General features: G+C 32.7%; 2 protein-coding genes across 5 annotated transcripts in view; one reads left to right on the top strand and one right to left on the bottom strand.

Annotated features, from left to right (window-relative positions):
- LOC149418985 (dopaminechrome tautomerase-like) overlaps positions 1–3,102 on the top strand; it is a 74,139-nt gene extending 71,037 nt beyond the window's left edge. Inside the window, exon 5 of one of the 2 annotated variants that reach the window (XM_089638018.1) lies at positions 1,693–3,102. In XM_089638018.1, the coding sequence (XP_089494144.1) occupies positions 1,693–2,642 (950 nt within the window). In that variant the 3' untranslated portion in view covers positions 2,643–3,102. The remainder of the gene's footprint in view (positions 1–1,692) is intronic. The other variant, XM_089638019.1, reaches the window with a different exon arrangement.
- A 186-nt stretch (positions 3,103–3,288) lies between these two features.
- LOC149418984 (uncharacterized) lies at positions 3,289–21,303 on the bottom strand. 3 transcript variants are annotated; one of them, XM_089638021.1, is made up of 5 exons: positions 21,167–21,303; positions 9,330–9,433; positions 5,631–5,822; positions 4,198–4,638; positions 3,289–3,698 (listed from the first exon to the last, which is right to left on the bottom strand). In XM_089638021.1, the coding sequence occupies exons 3-5, from the start codon at positions 5,804–5,806 to the stop codon at positions 3,464–3,466; spliced, it is 852 nt and encodes a 283-aa protein (XP_089494147.1). In that variant the 5' UTR covers positions 5,807–5,822; positions 9,330–9,433; positions 21,167–21,303; the 3' UTR covers positions 3,289–3,463. The 3 variants fall into 3 exon arrangements, with proteins under 3 accessions (XP_089494147.1, XP_089494148.1, XP_089494146.1); XM_089638022.1 differs by lacking the exon at positions 21,167–21,303 and adding an exon at positions 20,722–20,821; XM_089638020.1 differs by lacking the exons at positions 9,330–9,433; positions 21,167–21,303 and adding an exon at positions 20,867–20,965.
- Between the last annotated feature and the right edge of the window lie 22 nt (positions 21,304–21,325).

Here is a 21,325-nt window from a genome sequence, read left to right as displayed (position 1 = left end):
GAAAATGCTTCTAAGAAACCAAAGATTTTTAGCAGGGAAAGAATGTTTATCTTTTGGTCGTTTTAAAAACCTACTTACCATTTTTATTATTCATAGACTGCTCTTCCATAGATGGCGCTAATTTAATCATTTAAAAAAAGTACATGTTTTACAAGTTATGCTCTAAAAGATTAAGTTGATTTTTTTTATTTTTTATTTTATTGATTTATTGTGAAAAACAGTATATTCCATTTACATTTCACAAATAACAGTTTATAAATTACAGTTTATAAGAAGTCAGTACATACATTTATTTGCATGGGTAAATACATCAATACTATCTGATTAACCAGATTTGTTAAATAGTATGCTTATTGCCGTCTTAAATTCTCTTTGGTTCAAATTGAAAATGTCAATCACAGAAGAAATGTGATTTAACAAAGTAGTTATTCTCCCCAAAGGCATGATCATTGGTAGGTTGGTCCTGCCCCTTGGAAAAATAAATAATCTGTGCTGTCTAGCTCTGATGAAATTATCAGGGACATAAAAATAAATTCGTTCCAGAATATCTGGATTGCAAATGTGCCCATTTAGCAGCTTGTGCGCCACTAACACCATTGCAATATTTCTCCTAATTTTACCGATGATTCAATCCAATATTGTATTTGTATGCCTTTCTCGATAGAATTGAGTTTTTATATGGACAAAACTATTTATTCAAATTCATATTGCGTATATGAGGGCGCAAACAAATAATTTGTCTTAATACTGTAAAGCAATACCTTGCAAAAGCGTATTTAAACAAAATTAATTAATTAACGCCATCTGTGAACACGTAGAATACAACGAGCGTTGCGTTTAACCTTAAGGTTTAACTCAAAAAACTCAATTCTTTCACGAATGGCATACATTTTTTATTGTTGTATTGTTTTTTTTTTTTAACTTTTCTCCCTACTACACTTGATGATTAGTGTAAAGTATTTATACTTATGAGCCACGTTTTCAGCATATTTTCAAATCTATTTGGGAATTTGTTTTCAATTTTTTTGTTACTTGGCAACACGTTGAACATTTTGGGCACGTTAAATTCTAGGGTTCACGACCGTATTCATTGTTATATTTTGAAACAAGCAACCTTCATTCTTTGTAAATCTAGTGTTGTGTTCATGTTCCAATTTATTTTTATATGCACAGTCAGATATATGCCGAATTAATATTTTATCCCTGCACAGGCAACATATTTAAGTTTCGATACAACAACTAAATGTTAAGTCTCTGAGAAAAATATTTTTTGAAACTAGTAATTTTACCATAGAATTTTTCACAGGGACAAAACACTTCAGTTTATATAATCTACCCACAATCGCTCTCATTATTTTACAAATATTGTTTATTTGAATGTCCTATTTAAAATGTGAATCAACAGACACTCCCAAATAAACGTATTCATTTACCATTTCAATTTTAAAGCATTTACAGGGCTGCAAATTTTTTTGATGAATACATGTAAAGTTTGAATCATCGGTACAATATCGTTACAATATTGAGTTTTTAAACAAACAAAACTATTGATTCATATTCATATTGCGTATGTACGGGGGCAAATTAATAATTTGACTTAAAACAACATCTGTGAACACGTAGAATATAACGAGCGTCGCGTTTAACCTTAAATGATTATGTAGGTACTTAGTTAATAATTGAATTCCCCAGGTGGAGACTGCCAAGGCCTGACCTCCGTGTTCCGCGTGGCCGCCGATCGCTGCGGTCGCCTCTGGGTTCTGGACTCCGGGCAGATTGAGGCTCTCACCATCCCCCGCCAGGTGTGCCCTCCCCAGGTTCTGGCCTTCGACCTCAAAACCGACAGCCTCATCGGCCGCTGGAACATCCCCGACGAATTCAACCTTCAGAACTCCCTCTTCACCAACATCGTCACCGACATCAGAGACGACAAATGCGACGATGTTCATGTGTACTTCACAGATGTGTGGAGATTTGGTCTTCTCGTCTTCAGACTGCGCGATGAAAAGTTCTGGAGGTTCTCTAGCCATTTCTTTTACCCTGATCCAATCGCTAGCGATTACAACGTACGTGGTATCAACTTCCAATGGAGTGATGGCGTTTTTGGAATAGCCCTAACACCTATCACGAGAACTGGTGATAAAATATTATACTTCCATCCTATGTCCAGCAATCGTGAATTCCAAATCCCTGCTTCGATTTTACGTAATGAGACGGCTGTAAATGACACTGCTTTATTGGCTAAAGTCATCCAGCTGGCTGGAGAGAGTCGAGGATATAGTGGACACAGTTCTGCCTCAGCTATTGACAAGAATGGAGTCATGTTCTATGCTATGGTCACAAGAGATTCTTTATCTTGCTGGGATACGAGGAAGCCTTACAGAAAATCAACCCAAGGAGTTGTTGCAAAAGATAGCGAAAAATTAATATTCCCTAACGATTTGAAGGTTGATAATGAAGATAAACAGAGTGTTTGGGTTTTGAGTAATAAGCTGCCTGTGTTTCTGTACGACCAGTTAGACCCGAAAGACATCAATTTCAGGATTATGAGGGAATATGTGGAGGAAGCGGTTGTAGGCTCTATTTGTGACCCGAGACATCCTTACATAGGAGATTTCGAGCCTATTGTGGAGTGTTATTAATATATTATTATTTTGGTATTATTGTCGTAACTCTTTATTCTTGCCATTGCATTCAGTCTCAATGACGGAGTGGATGCATTTTGCCAAGGAGAATTTTCTCTTGTTAGTCCATAGGAAAAATCTCCTTTAGTGGTTTAAGCAAGAATTCACAACGTGGCTAAGCGCTTTGCTTTTCTTAAAAGACAACTACGTAATTATTTATACATAATTATTCTTAAAATTAGTTTTAACACGAAAAAATTACTGCATGTCTTTGTTTACTTCTAGAAATCGCTTTTCTTTCCTTTGTGCTATTTTTCTTTATTCTACTTCATACTATTAAGGCTGGCCATTTCTTAACACCATTGTTTTTTTTATTAAATTAACGATAAGTTGTTTATTGTATAATTATTAATTACCTATTTTATAAAAATGTTTCCAATCCAGTTCATATTTATCTACTATTCAAAAAACACTTTACTATTTATCTCAAACATTTGTATATTTGAGTAACCTTTTTTAAAATAATGATGTTTCATGCAATATTATGTATTATAGTAGATAATAAAGTTTTATACTAAATCAAGACATTTATTTCTCTATTCATCTACTTCCTACCTTTCCCAAATCAACCTGAATATGACTTCGAATTAATAACAAAGAAAATTTAAATTAATCATAATATTATAGAAAAAAATTTAAAACAAAAATGAAAAAAATGCTACTCACTTTCTTCATAGGCTTTTGACATCACTTAACTTCTCTCTCTGACTTCTCTCAGTGACTTCACTCAGTGACTTCACTCAATGACTTCATTCAGTCACTTCATCTAGTGACTTCCCTTACGGACACTCTCTAACTTCACTTTTCGACTTGCTGACACTGTTCTTTGAATCTTGCTTAGTTAACTCTTCCGCAGAAGTCAAAGGCAGGTGTCTTTTTAAACTGCTAGGTCTTATCAAACTTCCGTCATTTCTATGAAAAAACATACTATTCTCTCCAAATGACCTGCTGCTATCTGTACTTAACCTTCCTCCGTGACCCTTGCCGAAGATGTTCGGATAGTCCAAAAGATATCTGCAATAAACAATGGCAATAATATTTTTATTGGTGGACGGCTAGCTTCGCTTCCCAAAAACTTTTTTTAATTGTGACTTCTGCGTTTAGTCCCAGCGTATTCGCATTAATTAAGAAATCTTTGTCAGTAAGAATTTTGTCATAATTATATAATATAACATTCTGAATTAATACACCATACAATGATTTTTATACGAGGTATATTATATTTGTATGATCCCATTTTTTTTGCCCGTTTTGAACAAACACTATGACCATATCATTTGCATTGGACATAATTGTATTTGACTTCTGCGTGGAGAAAAACTAAACACAAACAGAACTGGACCAAAAAATATAGGGTATTTAAATTCAGTTACCTGATAAAACAGTAACAGTGACAGTAAACTGTTAGGTTAAGTTTATTTCGTCGTTTGTTTATTATTTTTCTTCAATTTCCTTGTTTTGTCACTGTTCTGTTTTGTCATGAAACCTTATAATTCAGTGATTATTTACTGACCTGGGCTTTGAAACAATCGGACTATTGAGAAAAGCGTCCGTTTGAGACGCAAGAGCGGCTGCCGCATCAGGAGAATGGCTGAAATAATATCTGAATATATCAATTTCCGAATCTCTATTGATGATGCCTTCATCGACAATCTCTTTGTCACTTTGTTCTACTAGCTTTATTAACAGATTTGATAACTGCCGCAGAATGCAGTCTGATACTCTTATTGGTTCATTCATTCGTCTGTGTTTCTTTGTTGTGGGTTTTCTTTCTTCTCTTCTCTTGACTGCTTGTTCTTCTTCGCATTCGCTTTTTTCTTCTTCTTCTTCTACGTTGATGGGTTCTGCTTCAACGACCGTTGTGTCTGGCAGTCCTGAACAGGGTATCAGATCGCATACGACTGAGCCTAATAGGTTTTTAGCAGAGAATTGTATGTTATCTCCCAACAAGGATCTAAAAATGAAAATATTATACTTAGTTTCGGTCAACAAAAGATTGAAAAAGAAAAAATTTAAGTCGATGTAACTTAAATTAATCTTCTCCTCCTGCAGATAGTGGATATTGTAGTGGAGCCAGAATCTACCGGCAAATAGGTTCTCTTACTGATGGGAGAGAACCTATTTGCCAGACAGAAGCAAACTTGCATGACCATCTAACGCTACAAATTAATGCCAGTATTTAAGTATTTCATGTGTTTAACTGTTGTTCGATTAGCAACACTGGGTTATTAGATAGTACAGCGTTCGCAGTTCTTTTCTATCATGCTTTAGATTTTGATCTACATTAGCTCAATGCAGGAACAATCTTTTTTATTTTATGTTTTAGCGAAAGAATTACCTGTGAACATACTATGTCATGACAAAAAATGAGCACTGAATTCAATTTCAATATTGTCTTTGAGGGCCTGTGCAATAAAGTGTAACAAGTACGCACACATTGGCTTTCCCAGGACTTTCGAAGGACACAGCCTTGCCTCGCTCCTGCCTCTATTCCGCTCCTACGCTTTTCCAGTATTGTCTTTATGAACGTGTGTATTGTGTAATAACGTTCAAACATATTAAAACAAATATTTATACGTTGGCTTTCCCAGATCCTCAGAAGGAACAAGGAACCTGCCTGGTCACCTTATCCAAAGCAATCCATCGAAACGATTAAATTTTTGTGATTTGCAGACATAGTGTTTTCGTACATGTTATCTAAGAAGTTTAAAATCTGGTCGATGGTTCAAACAGATAAAAATTAAAAATATGAACACATTAATTTGTTTTTGACCACTATATTTTAATTACGCTCAAAATGTTTAAATATTCTACTGATGAAGGAAGGATGGATAGAGTGTAATTAAAATAAAGTGCTCAAAAACAAATGTATGTGTTTATATTGTAAATTATGGTGAGCCGCAAAGTTAATGCTTTTTACAAATAGATAAAGAAAAATATCTATACATCGGCTTTCCCAGGACTTCAGATGGACTAAGCCTAGCCACCTGCGCCCTTATACCCTTGGCCCGCCTCCTGTTCTCCCTGGTCTCCAGATCTTCGTTCTTAGTATCCCTCTGCCAGGGTTCAGCCTTCATCTGATGGGGAGGCACTCCTTGGTACCGCTGTAGTTTCTTGTCCATTAGCCATATCCAGTAACTATGCGTACAGGAAGAGAAAATGTTTATGGTCATATTGAAATGATAAAATATACAAAGTTTGGTTTTGTGTCTATCTGTAACTCTGGTTCAATAAACACTATAACTTGGATTTACTTAAAATTTAAGCGTCATTTTCAAAATTGGACGTGTTTGTTTGCAGAGTTCAGACAAGATGGTTACAAAATATATTTATGTTAGCAATCTCACCAATGAAGAAACTGGTTATTGTGCTTGGTGAGAGAGTTACAATAATTATAAGAAAAATAGAATCATTATGCTATAAGTAAGTATATATATGATAGGAACAATATATAAAGAGACAACATCTAAATACAGTGGAGATGAGTATAGACTGATAATAAATATCAATGAAGGGAAAAACAGGCAATTATTTAGTTAATTATTTCTGAAAGTGTAACTTCAGTTTTAGTTTAACTATGTTAATATCCTTTAATTTCTTTATTTCATTCGGAAGGTTGTTGAAATACTTTATTCCTAAATAGGTATAGTTATTTTGCTTTGTATTTTATATTATATCATTTATAGTTATTTTTATTTTTCTATAATATAATATTTGTAACAGAAAATTATTATAATTGCCATTTTCATAAATGGAACTTTTTTATTTTATTCTCTTTATTATTGCATTAAATTCACTTCAGTTCAGTTAAAAATTACGAAAGTTGATATGGTCGAATTAGCTCAGTGGTCAGAGCACTTCCCCGGCAAAGGAAAAAGTCTTGTATTCAATTCCTAGTTGCGACTGAATCTTGTTCTGGCTTTCTGTTTACAACCTTTCGTTTGAGAGTCTCTAATATTGTCTTTAATAATTATTTAACCACACTTTGTAATGCGCCACTTTATTGAATTAATAATAGTACGAGAGCCCACGACCAACATTTTTGTCTCATAGCAATACGGCCAAAACCGCATCAAATCGATAGATACGATTATCCTGAACTCGAAAATACCAATATCAGACATTTCCCGCGTAGCGTTTGATCTGACCGAATTTTCAAAATTGTCAAAGAATTTTACCGAACTGCATCATAGCAATATGTCTGATTTGCAGACTGTAGTTGAATGATAGTTCTGAGATACCGGAAACATATTTTTCAGACGTTAGTGGTGTAGCGCAAACCCGTAAAATCACTTAAAAAAATTAAAAATGAGACAAAAAAAATGTCTCATAGCAATACGTCTGAAAATCTTTTTTATTAGTAAATTTTGGTTATTTGATGCGAACAAAACAATTTTCAGACGGAAATGTGAACGCATTAAATTTTGAGACCGTTTTGAAAATGTTAACAAATTTTACCGATCAGTATCATAGCAATATGTCTGAAAATTGTTGGACATGATAAAATAAGTTGTCCACATGTGCAAAAAATTTATATCAGACAAATTAAGTGTAGCACCTTCTCTATCAGACAACTTTTCGATACTCAGATATCATTTAAAAATCGTATTGAGGCATCTTGAATTTTCTGTTACAAACCAATGAATACGTTGCGACCCTGAATTTATTAGATGATAATTAACAAAGAATTTACCCGAAACCGTAACATTGAAGTTGAAGGACTGAAATAAATCGCACAAAAGGAAACTGGGATGAAGTTGAAAAAAAAAACGGTTTATTCAAAGTTACAAAATATTCTCGTATTCAATCGATGTCGGATTCGGAATCGTCGTAACAAGCGCTGAGGCTGTTGAAATTAAATACTGATTGATTTGATAGTTTTGGTTTTATTTAAAGCACACTTGAGTAACTTTTACAAAAGAAATAAGTAATGACATCTGTCATCTGTCAAAGTACATATAATAGACAAGGGAGATTCTTGAATATCTATGAAGGCTGTAAATTTAAAAAAACATTTAACAGAGGCGTCGGCCAGGCGACTCCGAAACGTTATTTTCGTTTTTGGGAGTATATGCTACACTTAAAGTGTCTGAAAACAGGTTTTTGGTAATCATGGCAGCAATACGAAAAGTTGAAAAAAAAAATTATCCGTATTGCTATGATACAGGTCGGCTAAATTTGTTGACATTTTAAAAAATGCGCTCAGGCTATATGCTACGCGCAAAATGTCTGAAAACAAACTTTTTCGTAATACAATTATAAAATCTATGTACATTTTCACTATCAGACGTATTGCTATAATACCGACTGTCTTTTTTTGACACAGCAGAAGTGGCCTCCCACGCAGTTGCTACACTTTCGACCGTTACTACACACCTAGTCGGGTTCAGAATCATACAATCTAACGATTTTATAGGGTTTTTGCCGTATTGCTATGAGACATGGTTTTGGTCGTGGGCTCTCGTACTATAAATGACAGCCAACCGGGTTTCGCTTATCTCAAGCGTCATCAGGGCTTATATATTTAACACACGCTGATGATGTTTGAGATAAGCGCAACCAGGTTGGTTGTCATTTATTAATTCAATAAAAGTGATGTATTAAAATGTGTGTTTTTGCATTTAATATCTAATGTCACACAACAAAGTATTTGCTTCCTTCGAAAATAAAATATTTTACACTCTATCACAATTTTTTACGATGGGAGCATTTTTAATTGCCCCTATCATCTATCTACCTGGAAACTGTATGTAAAACTACAGAAATAAAAAAATTTAAAACAATATTTACATTCGAAATTCTGACAATCCCTGAAGTCTTACGAGTTCGCGCTACTGTTAAATTATTACTATTTTTTTATGTGACACCTCACAAGAGTGTCCCTGCCTGTGCAGTGTACAGACAGGGGAACTATGGCACCACCCGGTTGGGCGGCGTTGTGAGGCGGAATAAGGTAGGGGCTGTAGGAAGGGATTTGTTAATGAGGGCCTTGAAGAGGCTCGGATTATAGGAGGGAGGAAAAACAGATGCCGGTAGCTCGTTCCACATACGAGCCGACTTACACAAAAACGAGTCGTAAAAACGGCCCGTTCTCATGAAGCCAACGTCAACCGTGAACGGGTGTTCAGTTCAATAAATAATTATTGCTTTATTGTCACTTTTAGATGAGAATTTCGATTGAATTAGATGAGAATAAGTATTGAGAACGTCGACTATTTTATTTTGGCTAATATTTTTTTACCCATAAGCATACACATTTTTAGAGTAAAAAATATATACGTATAAAATGTTAAAAAATGTTACGTGGGTAATGTTTATAAATAAAAATGTTTTTTTTTGAGTAACTTAGTGAGTAAAACCTCGAATAGAAATACTGTATTATCAAAGACAATATCAGCGAATCATAAACGAAAATCTGAAATACAAAAATCAGAAAAAGATACGGTCACATTTAGGAAAAAAATCAGCTAAAATAGCATAAGAGTTACCAATGGTGTGTAATCTATTTATAACAGAATTATAGCCTGAGACCATAATATAATTGTCACAATAATACATAATAGGAAGCCTCGATCTAATGGTAGGAACATTTAAGTGAATCAACGTTAACATATCAGGTCTATCCAACTGATAATCTGATCTTACCCGTAAACTATAACCCAGAAATAAGTCCTGAAGATGAGGTACGGAGTAAAGACCCTTAGTCCAGCCACGACAATCCAGGGGGTTGCCAACAACTCTTTTCTCTCCTAAAATAAATAATTAACATTTAGTCATTTAACCGACGGCCTTAGTCCTTCCCGTTCTATTCCACCTTTTCCTCGATCTGCCTCCTCGGTGACCTCCACGGGGATAACTTCTGCATTGACCCTTAGAGCAGGAATTCCCAACGGGGGCGTTGATAAGATCCAGAGGGGCGGTGGTGGCCTTGAGGGCAAAAGGGGGCGGTGACAGACTGCAAGGGGGCAGCGAAAGGCTGAAATAGCTGTCAGAGGAATTTTAAAAAAAAAATCTTAAGGCGATGCCATACGTAGTAATTCAAAATCATGTGTTTTTGGTTTCCAAATTTGGTCGCCTAGAAATGTTTCAGATGCTTTAATTAAATACTGCGAGTAGAATACATCTTGGCCTTTCAAATAATCGAGTATTTTTTAGATAAATCTTTTAATAAGCCCAGAAAAAAATAGTGAAAAGGCCTATGAAAACTGCTTTAAAGTTCAAAATCTCCTACTTACGAATCCATTTTCAGTTATGATCTTATTGTATAGTGTGGCAAATTAAATTATTTATAAAATCATCGAAAAAAAATTAAATATTTATGCCTGAACATCCACAAAATAAAATAAAAGGCACTTTTTGGCCATGTTTTTTTCTTGCATAAATCAAAACAGGCGGATGGTGTTAAGCGGGAATTTAAACCTTATCGCCATCTACGTAAGGGTTGTTATTGATAGGGGCTCAATTTAAAATATTACACGACGTAGTGCATCGCCTTAATGAATTCAAATAAGTCGTACGTACACTATACAAATAATCATGCATTTGAACCGTTCAATTATGTAGTCATTAGGTATCATTGAATTAATTTTTGTTATTTCGACAATAAACATTTTTGAACATAGAAAGCAACATTTCAAGGTTACAAATAATCTCAGAATGTTGACAATCCACCAAATTCTTTCATCACGTTAAAATGTTTTTTATTTTTTATTAGATAGACCTCACTAAGTAATGTACCTGTTCCGATAGGTATTGTACATGTTACAATATTATTGTTTTTCATTATTCTTCTACGAGTGTTATATATATTTATTTATTTTCTAGTTTGTTTTTTATAAATCTCTTAATTGTAAGTGAAGATGGTGGAGGACTAAACTAGTAAAGGATCGAACCCGAAACGCCTGACTGGGAACCGATAACTACTTAACTGCGCTACCAACAGGTTGGTTGTGATATTTCAAAACACGTAGTTTTCGCTTTATTTTTTTTTATTTTTTTTACATGCCGTACATGTTGACATTTTTTTTAGTAGAGCGGCGAGGGGATGGGGTCGGAGTAGGGGGAGCGTTGAAGAAAAATATACTTGGAAAGTCGGCGGAGAGTCAGATAAGTTTGGGAACCTCATGTTTTCAAAAATACTGAGCGCCGGAATTATGTTGGCATTACATTCGATTTAAAATAAAATACTGTTTTTGACAGCAGATTCAAACTCTTTCAGATTTAACTATTACAGATAGACATAAAAAATTTAAACATTTAAATTTTGAGCACAAACATAGATAAAGTCTTTAATGTCGCTTACCGATGGTTTTTATACCGTGTAAACGATAATGACTACTTTACACGGCACTAAAATCATATTAAATTAGATAAAGGTATTCAATCAATAATAAATAAATATTTTCAAAACCTTACCACACAAACTGGATAAAGCAGAATAATATACGTCAAAAAATATATTCGAAGAGTGTAAAAATCGAAAATTTGAAACGAACTGTTTTTATCGTTGGGTAAAATTTTATTCGCTAGCTTTTCAGGTTCAGTTGTTTGCACTACAACAGTTGGCGCTTTGTTCGTATCATTTATATTTAAAGTTACTCTTTCAATTTGGTTTTTCTTGTCCAGTCCCTGTGTTATGTTCACAACAACGGGCGTATTTCCCATGGGGTCGTTGATATTCACAATAACCGGTTGATTCGGGACGTTTACATTCACAACGGTGGGTGGATAAGTTTTTAAAAGCTTTCTATGTTGTTCGTTAGGGAAAATTACTTCCAAAGCTGTAACGCTGAGTCCGATTAAAGTCCAAAATAAAACTTCTTGTTGTAAAGAGCACCCGATTAACTTTCCTAAGCGATACATTGTGAAAATACTTTAATTTCAATACATTTGTCAACAAGTAAAACAGTATAGCATGTGAAATAAAAGTGATCGAATTGATTTTTAAATTACAGTGACGTTTAGAGGATTATTCCTTTTTTCAAATTTTTCTCGTAAACGATGAAAGTAGGTAGATCAAAAAACTGGGAATTAATTTTTAAAATGATAATACAACATGTATATTCAAACTTCCCAAAGAATGCTCCATTTTCTCTGCAGAATGCATAGCTATCATAGAAGCTCTTCTACTCGTCAAATCATTAAATATTAAAAACGCACTCATCCTTTCAGACTCGCTTAGCTCACTACAAAAAATAAGCGCATCCCCACTCAATTCCAGTAGCGACTCTCTAATCTGCTCGATCAGAGACCTACTGCATTCCATGTCACTGGTTCATGCATCAGTGGTCCTAGCCTGGATACCGGGACACCTCGGTATTACTGGGAATGACATGGCTGATCATATAGCTAAGGAAGCCACTGCCCATGGTCCGTTAAGTGATATCCCTATTCCGGTTAGAGACCATTTCCCTATTCTAAAAATTAAGTACCAACTCCAATGGTCTTCTGAATGGAAAAAATCTTCTCTGATAAAAGGTCACCAGTACTCATTAATTCAACCTTCTATTCCTGTTAAGCCCTGGTTTCACAAATACACTACCATGCCTAAAAAATATATTTCTTCCTTAACCCGAATGCGGCTGGGTCACACTTGTTGTCTTAGCCATCTTGCCAGGTTCCACATAGTCAGTTCGCCGTACTGTGATTGTGGGTCAGAGGATACTCTGGACCATAATTTTTTTGAGTGTCCTATTAATGACCAATTTCCAAACTTCATGCATGAATTGGTAAAACTTGATATTAAATTGCCTACCAGTATTCCCTGCCTTCTTAGTTTAAACACTCCTGAAATTTACCATTTGTTGGCAAAATTTATTTATAAAAATGGCCTTAATATCTGACCATAATAATAAATATAAACCAAATTTCTTTCACTTTCATTTGTATTCACTTGTTCAGGTTCCTATTTTCATCTATTTTTACTAATCCCAACTCTGCATATTTTGACTGAGTTAAAACACTATTCTTTATGCATTTGTATATTTTTCTTGATCCTTTTATTGTATTTGTTTATATTCATATCATAGAACTGTTTTAAAAAAAATAATGCTTCTAATTTTGGAAAAATCTGTTCTTTTAAATAACAAAAAATGCCCACTACTATTGTGCACAGGTTCCTATTTTTATAATTTTGTAATTACCCATTATTACCAGCTCTGTATTGTTTTTGTTAAGTTATGTTTATGTTACACCCATGTTATGTTTATGGTAGGTTTATGTTTATGATATGTTATGTTCATGTTATGTGCATGTTATGTTATGATATGTTTATGTTATGTTCATAGTATGTTTGTGTTATGTTTTTCTTTATGTTTTATAATCAAATTTGTTTACTCCCATATGCTGTGTTTGTTTATAAGATTGCCCATTACATAATTCTATTTTTAAAAAACGCTACTAATTTTAGAAAAATCTTTGGTTTAATAACGAAAAGCGCCCACTTATATTGTACACAGGTTCCTATTTTTATAATTTTGTAATTGTCCATTATTACCAGCTCTGTATTGTTTTTGTTAAGTTATGTTTATGTTACACCCATGTTATGTTTATGGTAGGTTTATGTTTATGATATGTTATGTTTATGTTATGTGCATGTTATGTTATGATATGTTTATGTTATGTTCATAGTATGTTTGTGTTATGTTTTTCTTTATGTTTTATAATCACATTTGTTTACTCCCATATGCTGTGTTTGTTTATAAGATTGCCCATTTCATAATTCTATTTTTAAAAAACCCTACTAATTTTAGAAAAATCTTTGGTTTAATAACGAAAAGCGCCCACTTATATTGTACACAGGTTCCTATTTTTATAATTTTGTGATAATCTACTGTTACCAGCTGTGTACCGTTTATTTTAAGTATGTTATGTTTATGTTATGTTATGCTTATGTTATGTTATATTTGTGTTATGTTTATGTTTATATTTATGTTATGTTTATGTTATGTTTATGTTATGTTTGGTTTATTTATGTTACTTTATGTTATGTTATGTTGTTTTATCAATGTTGTTTTGTCAATCATGTCAATTTTATCCTGTAATTTGTTGTATTTATTAATAAGAAAAATGTTGTAATGTATGGCCAAGATCACTCTTAATGGGTGAAAGCCAAAATAAAGAATAATAAAAATAAAAAAAATCCACTGAAGAGATAAAACGATAGAATAAAAGAAGTGGTTTGTGGGCGTATCTATGTACCCGACGTAGGGTAGGTAAAGTTTTTCTTACTTCAGGTGAAATGTTAAAATAAATAGGGTAAATTTACAGAAAAGTGGAACACGGTTAGCGGCCCGATTCTAAATGTTACACGACGTGGCTTCTTTTGTTATTTTTTTGATGATAAACTAATCTTTATAAAACAAGGTTTTTATGCATAGCACAAAGGATAGCAAATTATTATAAGCCTTAATTACTCGCCTGCAATATCCATACAAATTGAAAATATCTCCCTAGTAAAAATTCCCGTCTGCGGCATTTATTTATTTATTTTTACTCGGAAGATATTTTCAATTTGTATGTATATTTCAGTCGAGTAATTAATGCTTATAATAATTTATGCTTCTTTTGAGTTGGAAAGTATTATTCTATTATATTTAATTGACAAAAACTGGTCGTAAACCATAAAAGGTTCTATAAATCATAAAGCTGTGTCCAACTGTGGACCCATATCAATCCAATGGAGACATTCGGTTTTACGACTCGCCATACAAAACTCGTAAAAAACACCAATATTTTTAACCACAGCGGGTTTTTTCATTCAAAAAACTTCTTCATCAATTCATTTCCCAATATCATTGTGTGGCATCTAATAATTCAGTTCTTCCTGGCCATCATTATTAGTTTAATACATAGACATATGAATATTAGTAGACCTGCCCTAAGTGATTAAAAGCGTATTATCCCCACTCCCCATACCGGTTCCATTGGAGCCGGCTGTGCTCGCGTATGGCCTCAAGTGAAATTTGAAAACGTGACGTCATCATTCTTGTGCGAACTATGGTCGAGGCATCATCGGTTCATTTTACGAAATAACACGGCAAAATGTTGACTTGTGCTATGAAAACTTGTAAAAATAGATGTGAAAAAGAGAATAAACCCGATTGTCGTATTACATTCCATATATAAGCATTATTTTACTTTATTTTAAGCATATTCACATCGTATAATATGAATCAGTTGTAGAAACATAATATACTATCACATCGAGAAACGTCTGGACGCGAAACACAAAGCTGGTTGGTTGCTGGGAAGTAAATTATGAACATTTATAAAAGTGTCTTAACTAAATACTTAAACGAAATATTCGACTCTGAAAATAGAACCGAATTTTTTTGCTGAATTTGGACTTTGCAAATTTGTTCATAACGTGGCGAGTAATTTGCGCTCCCATGTAAAAATGTCTATTCATTCAAAAGCAGATTTTACTTTTAAGAAGTAAATGGTGATATTATAATGCGAGATGCCTATTTACTGTCAGATTGATTTATTGACGAATCACAGTCAGCTTCACCCCCTTCGTTCTTCAACAGTTGATTTTACCCCTCGCCATTATCTTCTCGTCTATTAATTCCTATGTCTGTGGTTTAATAGAAAAAAACGGTATTAGCATTGTTAACTCATAAACATGTAGATTTTTTAAAACATAATGACTGCCAAAGTAAAATATAATCTAAGAAAATGGCTATAAAATACATATGATTTATGTATATGCCATACTAAAGTTCTTGTATTGCTAATTGGAATTCACATTACGACTTATAATTTTGTAATACCTCATGGACTCACTACATATATCTATGAAACTTTTATTGTGATTATTTGTTATATAACGTCTGTGTTGATATATTGTGTATTTTATTTATACTATGATATTAATTTAACCCATTGATCTACTTGCCAATCTATCATCATTATTGATGATATTTAAAGCAAATATAGTCGGTCAAATACGGTCCGGCTGTCATTCCGCCCGCGGTCCCAATCTCAAAATCTGCAGCGAAAAAAAATATTTGCGAATGTCGTTACTCATGACCTACATGATAAAATTGATATAAAACTCCAAAGAAGAGTACTGAGAGTGGGAGCAAAAATAATCGGCTAGAGATTCAACAAGTGCAGTCCGCCGGTGAAGAAGCAATTTTATTTATTTATATATTTATTGGATGATTTTTATAGTACTACATGAGCTTTTACACTAGCGAACTATGACAAGTTACACACAAGGCGTCATGAACAACTCCGAGTACAGTATAACCACGGATACAGGGCGCTGTTTGGCCTCCCTTGGCGATGCAGCGCCTCGGAGATGTTCGCAGAGGGAAGGGTGCATGGGTTGGCTGCATTGATGCGTCACAGAGTAGCCGGGACCAGTCAGCGCTACCGCAGATTGGAAAACACTCTTGTCCAGGCCGTCGCCCAGTGGCAGGGCGCGCCCCTACACCATAGATAGAGAATTTGCCTTAAGTGGCCGTTGTTCAAGAACTAAATATATTTTATTTTCAACTTAATTTCATGTAATTTATTTAGATGTACGCTTTTTTATGGCAGATAGAGTATTGCACTGACCGCTCTGTTCGGCTGAAATAAATAATAAAATAAAATTATTATTATTATTACTTTCCGACTTTTCCACAAATGATCATCTAGTCAATCCACATTATGCAAATGTATTATATAAGCCTAATAAATACAAAATAATACCAGAACAACACATCAACTCACCAGAGATCAAATGGGAAAATAAATCACCGACTCCAGATATTTTCATATCAGAGGGTTCGGCTCGGTAGAACTCCTAACAGGGCGTATAAATCCTACTGATCCCTCAGTATAAATATTTAAAAAATGTTTTGTAATCCTACCTGTATTTAAAATGACTGATTTTCGCATTTTTATGTATAAATTGTTTGACAGATCTAATACGCCTAAATTTTTAATGAGAGAGCTAGGTATAATGCCAGTAGCCGAAATAACGAATGGTAATATTTTTATAGTCAGTAGAATGCCAAATTCTTTTTAATTTCATTTCATAAATCTATGTATTTTCTTATTTTTTCTTTAACAGATTTTTGAATATTACAGGAATTTCGAATAGCGACATCAATGATTTAATTTATATTTTTAATTTTGTCATGTAAAACTATATCGGGTCTATTATGACTAACCGTTTGGTCTGTTAGGACGGGTTGTTTCGGAGAGTTTGAACAATTCATCAAATTTCAACGTTCATTTTTGGGTTCTGTGAAAGTCCTATTCAAGTTCTGTTATTATATCATTGTAGGCTAGTTGCTTGACAAAACTGAAATAAAAACAGAACTTGAAAAAATCTTTCATAGAACTTGAAAATGAACGTTGAAATTTGATGAATTGTTCAGATTCTCCGAAACAACCCGTCCTTGGTCTAGTTTTAGCATAATATATTTTTTTAAATTCGTTTTCTAAAAATGAATTTGGTTCGTATTCATAATATGGTATTATATTACGGCAGTCAATCAAGTTATTTTTAATTACCAAACTTTGGTGAATTATTTTTAAAACTTGATTGTGCCTAAATGTATACTCGGACGGTGCTAATATAGAACATCCCGATATAATATGTTCTATAGTTTCCGGAAAAGCTAAACATTTTCTACACAAATCATCAATTTGAATTGTATCTTTGATTATATTCTTCCTATAATTTTTAGTATTAATGACTCTATCCTGAATGGCAAGCATAAATCCTTCTATTTCTGCGCTCAACTCTCCAATACTCAACCATCTGTTTGACGAAAATTTGTCAACATACGTTTGGTTGAGATAATTAAAGTGTTTTGCGTGTAAAATTTTATTTGACCAGGAATCAAATAATTCCTGGTTGGTATTTATAAAAATGTTGGCATTCTCATCGTATAAATTTAAAGGTGTAATATTTTTATCTGCCTTGCAAATTATTTTGTGCATTTCTGAGCTATGAGCTTTCCTATGGAAAAAATTTCTTAGCATTTCTATCTGATTATGTTTCAAAGAAGTTATTTTGAGTATACCACTACCTCCTAAATTTCTAGGTAAATTAATTCGTTCTATAGCTGAATTTGGATGATGGCAATTAAACTTTGTTAGATTAGTTCTAATTAATCTTTCTAAGTTATCTAAATCTGTATTAGACCATTTAATTATGCCAAATGAGTACGTTAATAGAGGTATTGCCCAAGTATTTATTGCTTTTACTAAATTTTTAGCAGATAGATTGCATTTTAAAATTTTCCTGATCCTAGTTTGAAATTTAATCTTAATATCATTTTTAATACTAGTATGGTCTAATCTATTTGATTGTGGGTATCCTAAATACTTATAAACCTCATCCCTTTTCATACTAGTAATTTGGAAATTTCTAAATATAGTCTCGTCCCCATCTACAATTTTGCCTTTCTCTATATGGATCGTTCTACATTTATCTAAACCAAGAGTCATTTTGATATCATCTGAAAAGTTTTTAACTACCTCGATCATTTTCTCTAAATTTTGTTCAAAATTCGAAAATAATTTTAAATCATCCATAACAAATGCGAAATTGTAATACTCTCCCTTGTATTAACCTTAATTTTTATTCCAAACTTGCTTTTAATTAACATTTTAGATAGAGGATTCAATGCTTAGCAAAACCAAAAAGGACTCAATGAGTCTCCTTGAAAAATCCCTCTTTTAATTGAAATGCCCGGTATTACTATTTTCTTACCTTTTAAATTGAAAAGTAAATTGGTATTCCAAAAGGACATAATATTTTCCAAAAAGCTAATAATAATGGGGTTGATTTTATATATATTTAATACTTTGATCAGCCACGAGTGCGGGACACTATCGAAAGCCTTTTGGTAGTCTATATATTATAGCAAATATGTAAATTACGTTTTCGAGTTTGAATCTGTTTTAGAATTACAGAATCAATAACTAATTGTTCTTTACATCCCATATGTTTTCTGCGACAACCTTTTTGTTGTTCAGCTAAAATATTGTTTTCATCTAAATGAGTATATATTAAATCTATCAAGCAAGAGGTTAAAATTTTGTATATTGTCGGTAAACATGTAATGGGTCTGTACTGAGAGGGATTATTAATATTTTCGATTTTGGGCAACATATAAGTAATGCCCTTAGTTAGAAAATTTGGAAAATTTTGAGGCTGACTGACAAATTTTGAAAGATTTTTTTCCAAAAGAGGATGTAAAGTAGTCAGACGTTTGTACCAAAAATTATGTATTCAATCGCAACCCGTGGCTTTCCAATTATGAGTATTTTTTTATAATTTTGGTTAACAATTCAACCGATATATTAGAAAAACTCATTTGTTCAATGCCTGAAAAATTGAGTTCTTCATTTTCTATCCAGGGACTTGACTCGTTATGTTTTATATCTTTATAATCCAAATTTTATTCCAAAAATCACGCATATCTGATTCAGATGGCAACGGAATATTATTATTCGAAATAATATTTTGTTTATCGTCAAGTTTGGAATAAAATATTTTTCCATTTTTCTGGAATAATCTGTTATTATTTTTTTTACTATACGTATAATTATATATTTTTAATCTACTAGCTTTTACGCCTAATATTTGTTTTAATAAATCCAATAAATCATTGATTATATTTTCATTATTATGACTATCAATGTTATAACCAATTTTTCTCCCAATTTCATCTACATGTCTCAAAATTTTCCTACTTCTATTTCCATTTTTATATTCTATTACTCTAGCTATGTTACTTCTTAAAAATACTACATCATTTTCTAATCTGATCTGCCATTCTGGTTTACTATAACTATATGATGTATCATCAGAGGATGATAATTTAATTCCTAACTTATTACAAACAGTAATAGCAGTAGCATATACTATTGTATGAAGATCTAAAAAACTAATTTCCTCAAATATGATTTTTGGTAAAATTATGTTATTTAATTCAAAAATTAATTTAGATAATTTCTTTGACGTATGCAATTTTGGTAATTTTGGTCTAACTGTTGGCTCTACATCTATATATCTGTTTATATTATTATGAAGTAAGTTAGCTAATTATACTACATTATCATCAACAAAGTTTAAATTTGCAATGTTGATTTCCCTAAGATTATAAATAACGTCTAAGTTATTTGAATCTACTGTAATATCATTGAACATTTCGACTATAATATTATCCAAACTATCTACATTAAATGCATCTGAAATGACATTACTTGTGTTAAATTGTTCTAAATTAGTTCCCATTTGTAATATATCTGCTACTTTTCTTTTAATCTGTTGTAATGTGACTACAGGAATTAAATTATTTTTGAAAATTGCTCGCTTTTGGTCTGCTAATCTTTTTTCGTTTACTTGGGCAATCGGATAATTTTGTGAGAAAAGTGAATGTAATTTTTTCCTATATAATAACATATCTGTTTCTAGTTTGGTTACATAAAAATATGAACGAACAATTAACACATTGACATCGTTCGTCCATTTCATACGCTGTCTAGGAATACCTGCTTTTGTTTTTGGGGTCTTAGACTATCCATGTTCATCTGTACAGATGACATAATAATTCCCTGTTCATCTACGTTAGTTGCAAACGACATTGTTGTCATTTTGCAAAACAACTAGGAGATGATTGTATCGTTACCGCTACATTCCAGTAACCAAATCAACAAATAATTTTCAATATGACCAAATTAAATATTCTTATCAAACTACCTTTCGACATAACAAGTCTATAATTTCCTATTCAACTACCTTTGAACATTACAAATCTATGATATATTATGGTCCAGAAAAAACGTTAACATAAAAATATTTTTTTATTACCATTATTATACATTTATACCGTTTAAAAGTGTACTATCTTATACGATAAAAATTAAACGATACTAAATAATTTTAAAAAAATATTACTAACACAAAGCTTTTTTTTCTTATTATTTAATTTTTAGAACTACAATTGAATTCGACGTTTTGTTTTTATGTATTCAGTAATATTGCTATTCAATTTTAAGTTTATTTATAAACAATTATTATTACGCGTCACAGCTGTTTCACCATCTGAAGGCACTATCAAACTGTCAGTTTGATAAGGTATGTATACAATTCGAGATATTAACGGCAAATAATAGGAAAAGAGATAAAAACTACTTATGGTTAAAATTATAAATGGTTAAAAACTGACACAAAATATAACTTTATTTTCTCAGGTAATATATATAAATGTACTGAGCACATCACAACAAAGAATACTCCGCACATCTGTACTGAGCACATCACAACAAAGAATACTCCGCACATCTGTACTGAGCACATCACAACAAAGAATACTCCGCACATCTGTACTGAGCACATCACAACTAAAAATACTCCGCACATCTGTACTGCGCATATTACATCAAAGCTACCTGAAACTTTAACTCAAAGAAGAGGAAACGTAACACAGCTATCCAAAAAGTAAGAAAATAAAAATACAAATTTTAACCTTATGTCATTCCTGTAACAGATTTGCGTTTCCAAAGAATTTTCCTGCTATTTTAAAAGCCCGCCAATTTTCCACGTGTTGTTGTTTTCTTACGTTGGCAGCACTGTCGCACTTATACTTCTACACACGCATTTCCGCGGAAACCAACTGAACGGGCCG

The sequence above is a fragment of the Hesperophylax consimilis genome, chromosome 12 (assembly GCF_061612785.1).
Source record: "Hesperophylax consimilis isolate HC1 chromosome 12, BYU_Hcon_1.0, whole genome shotgun sequence".
Lineage (NCBI taxonomy): Eukaryota > Metazoa > Arthropoda > Insecta > Trichoptera > Limnephilidae > Hesperophylax > Hesperophylax consimilis.
The sequence above is the reverse complement of the archived record's forward strand: the minus strand, read 5'-3'. Positions and strand labels throughout refer to the sequence as shown.

Coding starts and splice junctions, on each gene's coding strand:
- LOC149418984 (XM_089638020.1), bottom strand. CDS start 20,958: ATGTGCTCAGTACAGATGTGCGGAGTATTCTTTGTTGTGATGTGCTCA. Junction 5,823..20,866: donor AAAATAAAGTTATATTTTGT/GTCAGTTTTTAA, acceptor CTGTACGCATAG/TTACTGGATATGGCTAATGG. Junction 3,699..4,197: donor CCGATTGTTTCAAAGCCCAG/GTCAGTAAATAA, acceptor TGTTTATTGCAG/ATATCTTTTGGACTATCCGA.